Source organism: Balaenoptera musculus, chromosome 2 (assembly GCF_009873245.2).
Source record: "Balaenoptera musculus isolate JJ_BM4_2016_0621 chromosome 2, mBalMus1.pri.v3, whole genome shotgun sequence".
NCBI classification, from domain to species: domain Eukaryota; kingdom Metazoa; phylum Chordata; class Mammalia; order Artiodactyla; family Balaenopteridae; genus Balaenoptera; species Balaenoptera musculus.
The window spans coordinates 101846678-101862615 of NC_045786.1; the positions used below are offsets into that span (position 1 = coordinate 101846678).

At 55.8% G+C, this 15938-nt stretch overlaps 3 protein-coding genes across 10 annotated transcripts in view; 1 reads left to right on the forward strand and 2 right to left on the reverse strand.

Moving 5' to 3' along the window:
- ZFHX2 (zinc finger homeobox 2) overlaps positions 1-1477 on the reverse strand; it is a 28520-nt gene extending 27043 nt beyond the window's left edge. For both annotated transcript variants that reach the window (XM_036841585.1, XM_036841584.1), the window contains exon 1: positions 1142-1477. The gene's annotated coding sequence lies outside the window, so the exon portion shown is untranslated. The remainder of the gene's footprint in view (positions 1-1141) is intronic.
- Positions 1478-3816: 2339 nt separating this feature from the next.
- On the forward strand, positions 3817-6348 carry THTPA (thiamine triphosphatase). Its single transcript, XM_036841595.1, is given in 7 exon segments — positions 3817-4150; positions 4523-4882; positions 4885-4961; positions 4963-5087; positions 6211-6247; positions 6249-6263; positions 6265-6348. Coding segments are annotated over 6 exon segments (693 nt in total). The 5' UTR covers positions 3817-4150; positions 4523-4527.
- An 861-nt stretch (positions 6349-7209) lies between these two features.
- AP1G2 (adaptor related protein complex 1 subunit gamma 2) lies at positions 7210-15903 on the reverse strand. Of its 7 annotated transcripts, XM_036841586.1 has the most exons (22): positions 15699-15903; positions 15195-15405; positions 14654-14778; positions 14369-14510; positions 14146-14242; positions 13896-13972; positions 13682-13777; positions 13197-13277; positions 12804-12902; positions 12573-12628; positions 12290-12403; positions 11964-12104; positions 11825-11879; positions 11622-11744; positions 9863-9952; positions 9646-9773; positions 9277-9381; positions 8827-8950; positions 8609-8744; positions 7756-7919; positions 7431-7530; positions 7210-7339 (listed from the first exon to the last, which is right to left on the reverse strand). In XM_036841586.1, exons 2-22 carry the CDS (start codon positions 15402-15404, stop codon positions 7239-7241), a joined length of 2364 nt encoding a protein of 787 aa, XP_036697481.1. In that variant the 5' UTR covers position 15405; positions 15699-15903; the 3' UTR covers positions 7210-7238. The 7 variants fall into 7 exon arrangements, with proteins under 7 accessions (XP_036697481.1, XP_036697482.1, XP_036697483.1 ...); XM_036841587.1 differs by lacking the exon at positions 9277-9381; XM_036841588.1 differs by lacking the exons at positions 13896-13972; positions 14654-14778; positions 15195-15405; positions 15699-15903 and having other exon boundaries at positions 14369-14400.
- Positions 15904-15938: the final 35 nt, after the last annotated feature.

Below are 15938 nucleotides of genomic sequence, written 5' to 3' on the forward strand. Positions count from 1 at the left end.
TCCACTCTTCCAGGCCTCTGACCAGTGACTACCACAATCATCAGTCATGACTGATAAGCAAACTCCAAAGCAGCCTGAAAAGGCCAGAGATATCCGTTCAGACCCTGAAGGAAAGGGCATGGAGTCCTAGATGGGTAGAACAGTCAGGCAGCCAAGGTGTAACACATAGTGACACGGACACACAGGGAAAGGATCACCCGGGTAGGAGGTCACATCCGGAGATAGTGACACACAGACAGACTCGGAGATGGATGGGTGGGGAGAATGAATGAGGTGTAGAATGGCAAAATCCAGAGGTAGGGACACATGGACAGAGGTCAGCGGGGCAACAGGAGCAGCAAAACGCGTGGTCGAGTTCTCGTTGATAGGGCTATTCAGAGAGAGGGACAGACAAGAGCAGACGGGGAGTTGGGGGCCAGGAGAGACACACTTCACCTTGAATAGGAGTAGAGGCCTCCCCTCACCTACTACTCGCACCTTTCTAAAACAAAACAAAACAAAACAAGCAAAAAACCCCCCCCAAACCAACAAACAACTCAACTTCTGGCAAAACCTAAGATCGAAGATTAAGGGTATCCACGTCCTCTCCCACCCTCCCAACCCCCAGCGCGCTTGCCCATCCATCTGCCTGCCTGCTAGCCGCCGTTCCTCCCCCATCCTGCGGCCGGCGGGGGGCCACCGAGACCCAGACGCCTCCAGACTGACAGCTCCGAGCCCCCGCACTCCCCCGGCCTCCCCTTCCCTCCGGGACCCCCGCTCCCTGCATAGCTCGGCGCGGCCCGTCTAGGCTCTCGTTACCCTCCATCTGTCCGGCTGGCTCCTGGTCCAGCCTCGAAACCTTTCCCTTCCCCGTCTCTACCTCCACCCCGGTATTCTCTCTTCGCCCCATTCCCGCTCGCAGGCCCTCTCCTTCCCTCCCATACCCCTGTCCCTCCTTCTCCTCAGGCCCTCGGTGTGTCCGTCTGTCCGTCCGGGTCCCCTCCCCCAGTCCCTTCCCGTCCCTTTCCGTGCCCTCCAGCGGCAGTCTCCGAGCGCCTCCTCTCCCCTCCGTCTCAAGCTTCCAAAGAGCAAGGAAGGGAAGAAGAGAGAGGGAGAGGAGAAAAAAAACCAACCCAGCAGCATCGGAAATCGATGCACTTACACCTCAGCTGGAAGCAGGGACGGGAGTCGAACCGCGGCCGCCCAGCAGCGCGAGGCGGGGAGGGGAGGGGGTGGCTCTTGGAAGGGACTTCTCCGATGTGTTGATTCCTTTTTTTCCCCTCCTCCTCCCTCCCTCCAGCGCTCACTCCGGGGCGTCGGGGACGGAGATGGAAAAAATAAATAAATAAATTCACGGCGGTGAGGGAAGTGAAGGAAAATAATCAATGCTATTTGGCTGCGGCTGAAGTGTTTTCCCGGCTTCGTGAGGGGGTTTCCATTGATTCACCCTGGGCACTCGCTCGCTCCCTGCCTCCTCCTCCTCCTCGCCCTCCTCCTCCTCCTCGCCCTCCTCCTCCTCCTCCTCCTCCTCCTCCTCGCCCTCACTCCTCCGCCTCATTCACTGGCTGGAGCCGAGGCGTCCCACACAATGGAATAATCAATACCCAGGCGCCCGGGGCGGCCCCACTGAGCAGGTGCAGCGGCCCGCCCGCCGCGGAGTGTGCCGGGAGTTGTAGTCCGTCCGCCCCCGCCCCGGCCCCCCGGTTCTAGAGCTTGTGTCCGCCTGCTTGGCTGGACTGTGGGCGGGACCCGAGGCCCGAGGACAGGCGGACAGCGGTCCCGGCCACCTGCTTGACTGTGGCGCCAGGTCCAAGCCGGTGCCTGCAAAGAGGGTAGGCTCCTTTAAACACTTTCCTGTCGTCTCCTCCTCTTCCTTCTGCCTGCAGAAATCGCACACGTGTTTTGTAATTTTGTTTTAAATCAGCTCTAGAGCAAGTCCTGCTTCTGCCAGCTTCCCGGAGCCACTCGAGGCCTATCTCTCTTTTTTCACTTCCTTCTTCTTGCTTTATTAGTTCCTCTCCCTTCCAGTTGGGCACTAGAACCTTATCTTCCACAGCAATTAGTCTTGGTCCCTGGGAGCTTCTGTCTCCTCCACGTGGTCACATAGTCCCCCGAGTTGGGTGGGGGGAGGGGAGGTTCTGGCTCTCCATCCTCATCTTCAGTTTATCAGCTCCCATAAGCTCTCCTATATTCTAATAACAATAGCTGCTAAAATTTATTGAGTGCATAGGGACAGTTCCAAGCACTAAATATATTAACTTATTTAATCCTTACAACTAGTCTCTTGAGGAAACCAGGGCACAAACAAGTTAATTAACTGGCCCAAGGTCACACGGCCAATAAGTGACACCCCCAGGATTCAAATCCTTATAGTCTGACTCCAGACCTCACACTAGCCTACTTCTCTTAAAAGAAAAAAATCCTGGAGTTCACAGGAAAAAAGGAAGGAGAAAGAAACTAACATTTTGAATCTCTATGATGTGACAGTTTGTCACCGAATTCCTCACACTAAACTGTGAGGCAGTCCACATTTTACCAAAGAGAAAACAGAGGTTTAGGGAGGTGGAGTTGCTAGCCCAATGCCAAACACCAGTAAAGTGAAGATGGGACTCAACTCCAGGTCTGTCTAGCTTTGGATTCTGGTCTTTCCTTTTCCTTAAACTGCTGCCTTGGCCCTACTGGACTGGACCTTATAACTCACAGAAGAGATTAAGTCTTCTTCCTCTGGGCAACAGAACTTATAAGCAAAGGACAGATGAACAGCAGGCCAGTGAAAGGAATTAGGGGCTGGGGTCCCTCCCCTCTCTGCACATTGGTACCTGTCAGAGGATGTGGCGGGGTATGCCTTAAAGAGATCCCAAGTTCAAGATGCCATGTCTGTAAACCAGTGTCCTCTCCATAGTACCTCCCATGGGTCACGTGTTTCTAGAAACATACTGGGGAGAGGACAGGTATTTAGAACCTAGCACTTTTCACCCATCATAGGAGCAGGCCCAGGAGTTGACAAGAGCCACTGTTCTTCAGCAAGCTACCTTACCCAAAGAATCAGACATACAGTTGATGCCTCCAGCTAATCATAGCCCTGGGAGGGAGTAAGGAGAAGGAGCCTTCTCTATTTTGTCTCCCAAAGCAAAGGGCCATTCTCATGTCTTCCTATATTTTAAATGAACATAAGTATTTCTCCTATTCCTGACAAAGCCTGCTCAGGGGCCACTGGACAAACTCCTCAGTCTGACACTCAAAACCTTTTCCAACCTGCCCCTCAAGTGCATTTCTAGATTCATCTCTTTCCTCTTACACACGGGCCAGGTGCTCTCCAGCTTCTGAGCCTTCGCTCATGCTGTTCCTGTCACCATCTTGGTCTCCAACCGTTGAAATCCCGTCATGTCTTTAGGTTTCATCCAAAATATCACTTTCTCCTCTTATAGAAAGTCTCCCATCCACCCTTATCCTGAACATTCATGGGGATGTATTAACTCCCCTTTAAAACTCCAGAGTCCAGAGTAGCTGTACTGGTCTTAGTTATCCTTTTTTTTTTTTTTCCCCTAGCTCATTCCCATTGGCCTGCATTCAGTGGGACACCATAACAGTCAATAAAATGTTTGCTAGACAGCGTCTGAGTGGCTTGTATTCCAGGCCCATCTGCCAAGGGGGTGAGGGGGTTGTAGACAGGACTGGGGCCTCAGCTCCTTTTCCATCCGACTCTCTCAACTTTGGTCGAGTCCCGCTGGCGTTAATCGCAGCTTTCCTGTCACCATAGCGACGGGTGGGGCAAGAAAGCAAAGTCTCCCTTTGGAACTACATCTCCCATCATGCACCCGGGCCCCAGGGTGCCGACTCAGCCGGCGGCCTAAGACCGGGGCCGCCCCTATCCCCGAGAGCCGGCAGGGGTCTGGGAGGAGGAGCAGAGCGCAGGGAGACGGCTTCGCTCTCGGCCCACCGCGGAGGTTGCGGCCCCCCCATAAACTAGCAGGCTTCTCGGGCCCCAGCCTGCCCTCGGCATCGCCACAGCGGGCCTAATATGGCGGCTCGAGCCGGGACCTCCCGGGTGTGCAGAGAACCGGGCCGAGGTCCGGGGCCAGGAACTGCTCCCGGCATTCCTCGCGGGCGTGGTGTGGGCTCCCTTCCGCCTTCTCCAGGTCCCGCGAGAGGGAGATCCTGGGGCTTTGAGGTGAGACACGAGGCGCCGCTGGCCGTTGCTGTGGGGGGATCGGGCGGGGTCGCCCCCGGCAGTGAGCCGCCGTCCTCCCGGGGTAGCATGGTGTCTAGCGGGCGCGTTGAAAGGACACCCGCTACACGGCCTGCTTTCTAGAGAGCCCTTTGGATTGAGGGCATTTTCAGCAGTGGAAGGGGTCTAACTGGAGACTTATCCCTATTGCTGAACCTTAAAACATCAGAGACAGGAAGGGGCCATCCATCACAGAGGCAGGGAGGAAGGGCGCCCAACAGAGAGCCCTGGGACAGTGTGTGCGCCTCCTAAGTTCTTCCGGGGGTAGGGGGTCTTTGGGAGCTCAGCCAATGTTTGTTGATTGACTGATTGCAGGTAGCATGGCCCAGGGTCTGATTGAAGTGGAGCGAAAGTTCGTTCCCGGCCCTGGCACAGAGGAGCGGCTGCAGGAATTGGGGGGTACCCTGGAGCGCCGAGTCACTTTCCGAGACAGCTACTATGACACCCCTGAGCTGAGCCTCATGCGGGCTGACTACTGGCTCCGACAGCGAGAGGGCAGTGGATGGGAGCTCAAATGTTCCAGAGCAGCAAGTGTCTCAGGACCCCACACTGAGTACATGGAACTCACAGCTGAGCCTGCAGTTGTGACCCAGCTCTGTGAGGTGCTGAGGGCTGAAGTCCCGGGAGCTGGAGGCGTGGCTGCTGTGCTGGGCCCTCTAGGGCTGAAGGAAGTAGCTAGTTTGTGACTAAGCGTAGTGCCTGGAAAGTGGTGCTGCACGGAGCTGATGAAGAGGAGCCGCCGCTCAGGGTGGAACCTGGATACAGCTGACTTTGGCTACGCTGTGGGTGAGGTAGAGGCCCTGGTGCAAGAGGAGGCTGAAGTCCCAGCTGCCCTAGAGAAGATCCACAGCCTCAGCAGCATGCTTGGTGAGGGAGACAGGCCTTTCTGTGCTTCCCTTGCACCTCTTCTGGGTGTACCCGCTGGGCCAGTTAGTGGGGAGGGTCTCGAGGCTATTTCTGTAAGGGGAATTATTTTAGCAATTTCTAGAGGACCCAGTTGCTTAGGGCTCTATCAAATCCGGTTTCCTCTTTTGCAATAGTTGTCTAACCTGGATTGAATCCTTCCATGTGTGTCTAATCCATCCCAGTCATTGTCTCATGTAGTTCTCATACCTCTAGTCACTCCAAGTGTCCTTCAGTTCCATTTGTCAGTTCGCCTCTTCAATCTTTCCATCCATCCTTCCTTCCCCTCCTCATCATTTTTACAACTAAATCCTCATTTAATTTGTCCTATTGGCTTGAGTAAAAGGCAAAGAACGTTGTGCCTATGTGACAGACAGCAGGGCAAACGTTAACAGATTAGTTTTTCTGTCCCCAGGCTTAGCTCCCTTGTACACAGTTCATCCACGGAGTATAGGGTTTTGGGCATGCATCGGGCCTTACAGCCCTGGAATGCTGCTCTTGCCTCCCCAGCAAAGCCACAGCGAGTTCCCTGCTATCTGCCCAGCATGCTGCCAGGCACTAACAATCAGACACTGGCTTATTGTGACTCCCACACCACACAGGCTAGATTCCCCACGAATCCCACCCCATGGCTGTAGCTGCTTCTTCTTCTTTCTACATCCCTTGGTTTCTCTCTCTGTGTGGCATCTCTGCATGTTGCTTCATTACCAAGCTAATGAGGCTTTGGCCTGCCTGGATAGGCTTTAATCTTGATTGGGGGGCAGGAGCAGTAATTGAAATGAGTCGCTATTGAGGCAACCCTCTGTCTTCATGGCTGCCTGATTGCCTTTCACCACTTCTTGCTGGAAGGAGAGGCTCATGCTTGGCTTCCCAGGCCCACTCCTGCCTCAAAGTGGCCCTCTTAGGCCCCGCTTCCCTAGGCTAATCAGGGGAGTGGGCTGGGGAGTTAGAGTAGCTGGTTGGACGGCGTTGGAATCCCAGTGCGGCCTTGGAAACAACTTTGGGGTCCAGCTGCGTGGGCAGGGAGAGTCAAAGCATTTTCGGCTCTGTCTGGTTCCTCTCTGCTCATTCTTTTGCCTGTAGGTGTGCTGGCGCAGGAGACGGCGGGCACCTGCCAAGCTGATTGTGTACCTACAAGCGCTTCCGGCCTCAGGGACTATCAGCGCCTGCTAGAAGTGTACAGCTCCAAAAGAGAAGCCTTAGGGGGACTGGAAGATCCAGACGTGACATTGGGCTAGGGTGTCACTTGCCCGATGGGGAAGAAAGCTCTGGGTCGAATGAGGTTCATTCCTGGGCTCACTGTGCCTCTTCCTCTCTGGCTTCCCTTCCCACAGTGACTCCTCTCTCTCCAGCTCCGCCTGTTCCTTCACCCTACCCTCAGCCATCCTTCCTGGGGCCCTCCCTGGCTGCCCCCCTCCCTCATCCGTCAGATGCAACCTGTGGGCCGCCCCTCTCCCCTGGCCGCTAAGCAGCCGCCATTGATTTCCGCTCGTGTTTATAGGATTTCCACTTAGCCGTGATCAGTAGTTAAGCACAGGAAAATCCCTTGCCACCCTCCCTCCCTTGGTCGATGCCATTGATTCTGCCAGCGGCTCCTAAACCGCCTTACAGCTGAGTTAGAGATGAGGGGAGGCAGCAGGGATTTCCCTGCCCTGGGGTATGGGGAATAGCAGAAGGTTGGGGAAATGGGTGGGAATCCCTGTTAGAAATCTAGAAATTCTGGTTTGATGTTGCCCCTGTGCCCTGCTCTGGCCCAGAGGGTAGAGTGCCTCCTGTGGAAGTTTAGGGGCACATGTGCCCCCCAACCTGGAAAGGGGTAGAAAGAAAACCTTCCTTTGTTGAAACCAGTTCCAAAGGCTTAGGGCAAGAAACCTACTTCCGTGTAAGAAGGCTCTTCCCTGGCTGTTATTCACATACGTTTTCTACCTCAAATATGGTTTCCCCCCCTCAGCTTTATGGGCTTTCACTACTTGTGGGGTTGGGGGCAGCCCCCCCACCCCAGTTTCTGCAGTGGCAAGTACAGGACCAGAGTGCCACCTGCTGGTTGTTCTCAGATATGGGCTCCAAGTAGCTGGGGCCCCTGGGTTTGGGGACCCAGGAGGATTTCAGGCTGTGAGTGGAGGCCGAGTTACTGCCAGGTCTCCACAGGCAAGTTGTTCACCTCAAAGATTTCCTGCACCGACTGGCCAAAGTGGTTGTAGGTGAGGCGCAGCTTCAGCCGCAAGGGGGGCCTAGGAACACGACGAGCAGGAGGACCAGGGTAAGCGCCAGTGACTCCTCCCTTCACTGGGTCTTAGCCTCGAGGGGCTCCTGGAGCTCACCTTCTTAGGATTGAGGATTCTGAGGAGCTGGGTCGTCGGAAGGCCACCCTGAGCTGGAACTGTGTCCCCACTGGGAGCCTGTAGCTGCAGCTGGAAACTCTGAACACGGGAGGTTGGATGGAGCACACCGCAGGGCAGCTGGCTGGGCTCAGGTAACCCCTCCACACCCAATAGTTTTAAACCCTCTTCCCATAACTCCCCAAGTGCCTGTCTCTGCAAGTCACTCCCTTCTCATCTCGTCCTCTCCCCCACCCACCTCCTCTACTTAGTGGCCTTTTCTCCTAGAGTACCGAGGCCACCTCTGAATCCCAGTCTTCTACAAACCTTGGGCACAGCGGCCTGGCAGATGAAGTGGGTGACATCACCCCCTGAGGTGTTGGTGGCAGTGACAGTGATCAACAGCAAAGTAGGGGTTCCAGGGGGTCGAACGAAAGAAAGATTCAGCTGTAGTCCTTCGCGCTCAAACACTTTGAGATTTGGGATGGGAGCTACAGCAGGGAGAAAGAAGTAGCTCAGTGTATGGGCTGAAGATAATAGCTCACTCATTCAATAAAAATTAAACAAGCACCCATTGGGTGCAGGGCACTGCTCAAGATGCTAGTGACAGAGTGGATAAGATGCAGCCTCTGATGGAGCTTACAGCCTAGTCGGGGGAGAGAAACAATAAACAAGAAAGATAATCACAGACTGTAATTGGTGCTCTGAAGGAAACAAACTATGCCAGGATAAGTGCGGGGAACTAACTTAAATAGGAGAGGTAGGGGAAGGCATCTGACAGTTTAGCTGAGGCCTTAAGATTGAGAATGACCCAGTCATTTTGATGTGCTGGGGAAAGGACATTCCATGTGAAAAGAATATGAATGCCAAGGGCTTGAGGTGAGAGGGCCTGAGGAGCTGAGAGGGGGGCCAGTGGAGCGGGTAGTGGGAAAGCATGTGAGGTGGGCGGGGAGGAAGCAGGGCCCGCAGGCCAGGGTAAGAAGTCTGGAACAAAGGGAAGATACTGGAGGGTGTCCAGGAGGAGACTGGCATGATGTAATGAAGCCTTTTACTAAGATGGGGATGTGATGGGGGTACACAGCAGGGAAGAGGGTCTCAACCTCAGTCCTTGGCTTAGAAGGGGAAGCAGCCTATTTCCACCGCCCCTTCTTTAAGACATCTCCCCTTTGCTGAGGCTTACCAGGGGGTGGGGGAGCACAGGGAAGGTTGAGGAGGTGTATCAAAGCGCCTCCTGGGGTGGGATCCAGAGGGGGAGGGTGCTGGGCATCCCCAGAAGGGCCATCCAGGAGATCTAACAGATCCAAGAGCTCTGAGGCCTGGGGGAGAGGGCAGAAGGGTCAGGGCTGGGTATGGAAGCTGGACCATGCTCTTCCCCCATGGGGCTCCCGGCCTCTTCACCTGGGGTTCTGTGGGGACAGGGGCTGCTTCCGAAAGCTGGGCTGTTTCTTTGCTTTCCTTTGCTTCCTCATCAGCCTGAGAGCCACCTCGCTCCACAAGAGGTATCTTTTCCAGGATGGCAGCCCTGAGAGGATGGAATGCAGGTGTATCCCTTTGGGTAGACCCTGGGCTTTGCACAACAGGCACGTGGGAGGAGGGGTAAGAACATGGGGAGTCCTGGGCACATGGTGGGTCAGAAGTGCCCCTCTGATTTCCTAAGACAGCACAGTCTTGCTGGCCTTCAGATGAACAAGGATGGTGGGAAGCCCACTTAGTTTCAATGAACTGTGAGTAGGAGGCTCTGACTGGAGGAGGAAGGACACAGGTGCGGATGAGACCCCTGCACCCAGAAAGGGACAATGGGGAGCGGGCCAGGGGTTGGTTCCCGCGCTGCGGCAGAGTGGCGCGCACCTCATGTGGTCGTACTTTCGGAAGAGGGTGTTATACTCCACCGCCCGCTGCTGCAACTCCACGTCCAGGCAGCTCCCGTAGACGGACACAACCTGGCGGATGCGGCTGGGCCGCAGGGTGGTGCGTGAGTGGGAAGGGTCGTCTGCCGTGCCCTTCACCTCCAGGATGCAGCAAGGAAGGAAGAGGCTCCACAGACCACAGAGATACCCATGATTCTTGGCTCAAAAAGAAGAAGCTAAGGACGGAGGAGTGGAGATCGGGGTGTGGGCCTGGACAGAAACTCAGAAACTGGCGGGCACAGTGAAGGGACATTTCTCACTGGAGGCACCGAGAAGAGGCTCTGTGGGAGGGGCTGGGACCCACTCTTACTTGTTGTCCCCATGGAGCCGGGTGCTGAGCTTCATGAGGGCTGTGAGGGCATATCCTCGGGTGGCCGGCAGGGACATATGGGACTGCAGCACCCTTTCCAGCAGTGCCAACACCTCCTCTTCCTCCACCTTCCAGGGGGACACAGGGAGTGACCCTGGGGCCAGCCCTGCCTCCCCTGATATGTCCCTCCTCAGTGTATCCCCAACGCAGGACCCACCTGCAGGGGCTCAGTTTCCTCACAGCTCCCTTCCAGCAGGAGGTCCCCATATTCCCCGATGCACCAGGCTGCCACCTGCACCAGCGGTTGCTGCGTGGGATGAGAAACATGATGGGCCTGTGTCTATGTCCCCTCCTCCCTTCCAGACCCCGTGACATCCTTTAGGCAGTGCAGAGATGGTGGAGTTTGGAGGGGTGGGGAAAGGGAGGGGCCTCAGCACTGGGAGCAGTTATGAGCAGTTTTGTTAATTTGCTCCCAGCTCTGTCCTGGCTCCTGGGCTTCCTCTGCCCTCTGGTGGCCAAGTTTCAGAACTACATGGCCTAGGATGGACCTACAGATTATGGTACTAAGTAAGCCAGACATAGAAAGACAAATATTGTATGATATCACTTGTATGTGGAATCTAAAAAGTAATAAAAATGAATCTATATACAAAACAGAAACAGACTCACAGACATAGAAAACAAACTTATGAAAAAAAAAAAGAAAACAAACTTATGGTTACCAAAGGGGAAGGGGGAGGGGGAAGGATAAATATGGAGTATGGGATTAACAGATACAAACTACTATATGTAAAATAAATAAGCAAGGATTTACTGTATAAATAAGCAAGGATTTACTGTATAGCGCAGGAAACTATATTCAATATCTTGTAATAACTTATAATGGAAAGTAATCTTAAAATATGTATGTATAACTGAATCACTTTGTTGTGCACCCAAAACTAACACAATATTGTAAATCAACTATATTTCAATTAAAAAAATATCCTAGAATAAAATTCAGAAAGTAATGCCAAAACAAAAACAAAAACAAACCTACATGGCCTAACCACAAGGGGTGCATCAAGGATGGGGAGAAGTGAGGGGGGGTCCTCCCTTGAGGAAAGGGCGGGTGGTTTCTGCCTAGCCTACTAAAGTAATATGGAAAGGGGGCTATAGATACTGGTTGCCATCTGTGATTTCACTCAGCATTCAAGGTAATAATAAAACCGGGGACTTCCCTGGTGGCGCAGTGGTTAAGAATCCGCATGCCAATGCAGGGGACACGGGTTCGAGCCCTGGCCCAGGAAGATCCCACATGCCGCGGAGCAACTAAGCCCGTGCGCCACAACTACTGAGCCTGCGCTCTAGAGCCCGTGAGCCACAACTACTGAGCCCGCGTGCCACAACTACAGAAGCCTGTGTGCCCTAGAGCCCTGCTCCGCAACAAGAGAAGCCACCACAATGAGAAGCCGCACACCACAACGAAGAGTAGCCCCCTCTCGCTGCAACTAGAGAGAAAGCCCACGCGTAGCAACAAAGACCCAATGCAGCCAAAAAAAAAAAAAAAAACCTATCAGGGACTTCCCTGGCAGTCCAGTGGTTAAGATGCCACACTTACAATGTAGGGGGCACGGGTTCGATCCTTGGTTGGGGAACTAAGATCCCACATTAAAAAAAAGGAAAACCTAATACATGCAGAAAGAGCTTTTATCTATCTCATTTGATCAAGGCATCTCCGGGAGATAGGCAGGGTAGAATGCTGAGTAGACCTAGCATGAAGGTAAATGAGTCATCTGTGGTTGCACAGACAGTAGGTGTCAGAGCCAGGACAGAAGTCCAGGTGTTCTAACTACAAACAGGGCTCTGTCTTTGAGTGTCTCCTCTGCTAGGTAGAGAGCTGTGACCCTGAGGGAAAAACAGTTGGGAATCAGGTGTACGGAGCAGGTGGCCCAGGAAGGGCTGGGCAGCCCCAGGCCTGGTGGTGGGAGCAGTACCTGGGAGATGTCCTCAGCCAGGGCGCTGTAGAGACGGCGCACAGAGTAGGCATGGAGCTCCTGGGCACCCCCAATCAGCTGGGTCAGGTTGGCCACTGCGTCATCACGCACATGGGTGCCTGCCTGGAGGGGTGAATGTGGCTGAGTCAGTGTGGTGAACCCTGCACGCTCCCGCCCAGCTCTCAGTCCAGCCCCTGCCTCACCGTCATCAGCACACGTAGGGTGGTGTCTATGTGCCACCGCTTGGTTGGGGCAAACCTAGGGGACATACGGCTCTTCAGTCCTGGTGCTGACGGTCCCTGGATTCCAACCTCTCTGCCTCCTGGGCACCCATCCCCTCACCTCTCTGCTGCCAGCAGGATGCCTGAGGCACAGTCGGCCTGTAGATCAGGGGGGCAGGACTCCAGAAAACCCTGCAGCTCCTGTGTCATGGCTCGCACGTTGGAGCTATTCACCAGAGCCAGGCTCAGTTCCAGGGCCCGCCTGGCAGGAGACATGTGTGTTTATACAAGGTAACCCAGGTCACCCTATGACATGCCTCAGGCCCCCCCTTCCCCAGGCACCTGTCTCCTCAGTCCCCTTTCTCCAGCTGCTCTGAGCTGGCTTGGGTCTTGGCCACCAGGCGCTGGGCCCTCTGCCCTGCCCTCTCGTTCCTCTGTCCTGCTCACCGGCTGAGGGAGTCATCAGGTTCCCGCAGACATTCCACCACGGTGGGCCGGTGCCGCTGCACAGCGCTGTGATCAGACTGCACCAGCCTCAGCAAGGACGTCAGGGCTACGTACCTGGCCAGAGCAGGAGAGGCCCTGTCATGCCATGGCCGTCAGCCCTCCCCACCCTGTCCTGCCCTGGGTATAGGAATGAGAGGCTGGTGAATCCGGAGACTCTGGAAGAAGGAGGGCAGAGGACCCAGGGCTCAGTGACACAGCCCAGCCAGACACCTGGGCCTATTACCTAATGTTCCTGTCACTGTTGAGCAGGAAGCGACCAAGAATGTTGACAGCTAGAACCTACGGAGGCAGAGGTTGGGGGCAGTCAGGGAAGGAGCAACCTGCTCATTCAGGAGTGGGGACTGCGTGGTACAGGGTGACCCGGGTGGGGAGGAGAAACCAGTGAACAGGACCTTTCTGCCTGGCTGGGGCGGGTGGGAGGGGCCCCAGGGGGGAGGGGCATACGGGAGGGTACCCGCAGGCCCGCTGCAGAGTGGATGTCCATGATGGTGAGCACCGTCTCAAACAGGACCGCGTTGCCCGCATTTCGGCTGGTGTCTGTGTTCGTGGCTACCTGCGTGGATGCGAGAGAAGATGCATCTCTAAGGGGCTCCGTCCTCTCCTCAGGTCTCTGAAAGGTCTCCATCATATCATCCCTCAAACAGCTAACAAGGTTCCCTGAGCTCCCGCTATGTGCCAGGGGCTACTGCACTGAGACAGACTGTGTGCCTGTCCTCAGGGAGATCACGGTCCAGAGGGAGATGGAGACGTTATCACATGGCCACCGCATGGTGAGTGGTCATGTGAGGGATGCGCAGCGCCAGTGGGATCACAGAGCAACACACTTAACCGGCAACCCCACCCCCACCTGGGCCAGCAAGTCATTCATGGTCTCACTGCTCTCCTCGTGGTTCCGGCCCAGAATCCGAAGCAGACGAAGTATCTGGACCTGAAATTGGGTTAAAGGTTGGGGGGTGGTTCTTAGGGGAAGGAGTCGTGGGGCTGAGGAGAAAAGTCCAGCACGGAGGAGAGCGTTGTGAGGGGTCTGGCTGGTTCCCGAGAACCTCCCTGGCCCTCCCCCCACCTCCACTGGTCCCTTGGGCCCTGGGAGGGGTTCAGAGGTGTGTGATGCCAGGGGATTTGAGGACAGGCTTTTTAAACATACTGTTACCAAACTGGATTTTCTGGCCTTCAGGCATCCCCCTCCCCACACTGGTCCTGGGAGAACCTGGTGCCTGCCACCCTCCCGCCCAAGACACTGACTGAGCCCAAGTGTTCTCTGGGAAGTGACCACTGGCCATGGGCTTACTAAGCTTTTTGTTCTAGGGATATAGCAGGGAAGGGTCAGCCCACCTGCAGGAAGGGGTCGCTGACTCCAGATATGCTGTGTTCTGTGGAGTATCCCGTCGTCACCAGAGTCCGGAGGATGTGCACCAGCTGGGGCACCATCTGGAGGGAGGGCACGGCCTGGTCTGAGCATTCTTCCTAATCCTCTCGATCTTCAGCCCCATTCCAACCCTACTGCCCTTTTCTTCCTGGCCCGGGGCCCGCCCCTTCGCCAGCCCACCTTTCGAAAGTGCTTGAGGGCCGCAGGGCTTCGTTCGCAGAGTTCCGTGATCAGCGTGATGGTGCCCAGCAGGACGCCTGGGTCAGGGTGGGGGAAGTGAGTGGTGGGCCGGGGCACAGGGGAGTCTACTGAGTGTGTGTGTTCGTGTGCACGTGCTACCCTTCTCCTAGGAGCTGCTGTTCCCATCCCGCGTCTCCCTTCTGTCCACAGCCAGAGCTGAGGCAGGGGACGAGGAGCCCCATGGCCTTACCGTGGTGGTGTTCGTGAAGCAGTTGGGCACAGGGTGGGAGGAAGATGTTGGAGAGCTCAGGGACCTTCCGGATCATGTGCACTGCAGTCAGAACAGCCTGCAGAGGTCAGGGGTCTCAGAGGGGGCAGGGGTCTGCCAGGATGGACCGCCCCCCACACCTCTGCCACATGGCAGACAGGGGACAGTTTCTGGAGGTGCAAGTGCCTAGAACCTGCCATCTCACCTTCTTGCGCACATAGGCGCTAGGCTGCAGGAGTAGTTTCTCCACCTCAGTGGCCAAGTCCCGGCACATCTCAGCAGAGCCCGTGGCACTCAGAGTGCACAGGGCCAGGCCTTGTACAGCCTGAATCCCTTGGCTCAGGTCACTGCAGAGTTTTGGGAGGACGGTCAGTCAAGCCTCTGAAAAATCCAGCCCTTCCCAGTACCTACATCAGGCAACCCCCTGGGATTTCCCAGTTCCCCACTCTCCCATCTCCCTGATTCCAAGCGCTTCCCAGAACTCTCTCACTTCTTGATGCTGTTGGTAATGAGCAGGTGGGCATCTTGCCTCTCATCCAGTAGAAGCATGGCCCCCAGGTAGCCCACCCTCTTGTCTGTGAACCTGGGGGAGGCGATCAGTTTCAGGCACTCCATCTACAGGGAAGGGGGCATACCAGGAAGGGGCAGGGGTGAAACCAGAGGCACTAACGTCCCTTTTCCATCTTCCTCCTTTACACCAGATTAACCTGTGAGGGCAGCATATCCCATGACCCTCCCTTCAACAAGAAGAGAGGTTTAGGAGATTTAGTTAGTGGGTAGTTTCAAGGAAACAGGAGGATGGGAAGAGAGGAGAAGGTGCCCTGAATGGCGCTGGCCAGAGAATGAAGGGTTCACCCCAGCTGATGACCAGTTGGGGTTATACTGCGGAAGGAGGTCTGCGGTGCATGCTGTGAGGGCTCAGAAGCTTTGTAGAATAAAGAAATCGGGGCACAAATAGGTGAGGGGGTCCGAGACGGTACTCCACTAGCTTCTCTCATCAAACTTAGAAGGGAGGCGTCCCTGCCCAGTACCTGTCCAAAGTGGGCGGGGTAGCCTAACATGTGGACGTAGAGCAGTTTGGCCAGCTGGCGGTGCCTGTGCAGAGGGTCCCCATCGCGGAAGGAGGCCCGGATGTGGGCGCACTCCTTTTGGATCACCTCCCGCTCCTGGGCCTGGGTCTTGGCCTCACGAATCTCCTGGATTAGATCCTGAAGCTTCAGCGAGGACGAGGACGCCACCATCCTGGGGGGCAAAGCCCGGGAGCGGAGAGGGCTTTAACCCTCTGGCTGGAAGCGTCTGGCCTTTCTGCACAGGCTTGCCCTGTACCAAGTTCCTGAGGGCTTGGGTCCCACCGCTACCCTAAAACTGAGCCCTTTCCCCACGCGGGTCCCCAAATTCCGCCCCCTCCTCACCGCAGGAGGAGACCTCCACTACGCATGCGTCCCCGCCCCACTCCACGCCCGTTGCTACCGAGCATGCGCCGGAACCCCGCCTATTTCCCCCCCCCGCCCCACCTCTTTTCCCCGAGTCTACACCTGGTTTCCCATCTCTAGGTCAGCCGTTCCCTTCCTTCTAGAGCCCAGCGCTGTTTCTTCCTCGGCAACCGCCGTTCACTTCTCAGGCGGCCTCAGCTTCCCCACACCAGGACGCCAGCCCTAACACCAGCCTCACCTGGCTTCAGTCTCAACTCCGCTCCTCTCCCCCCAGCGCTTCCTGGTACCAGCCCCGGCGAGCGTTGGAACTTGGTCTGGTCCTTCCCTCTCCCCGCCCCCATC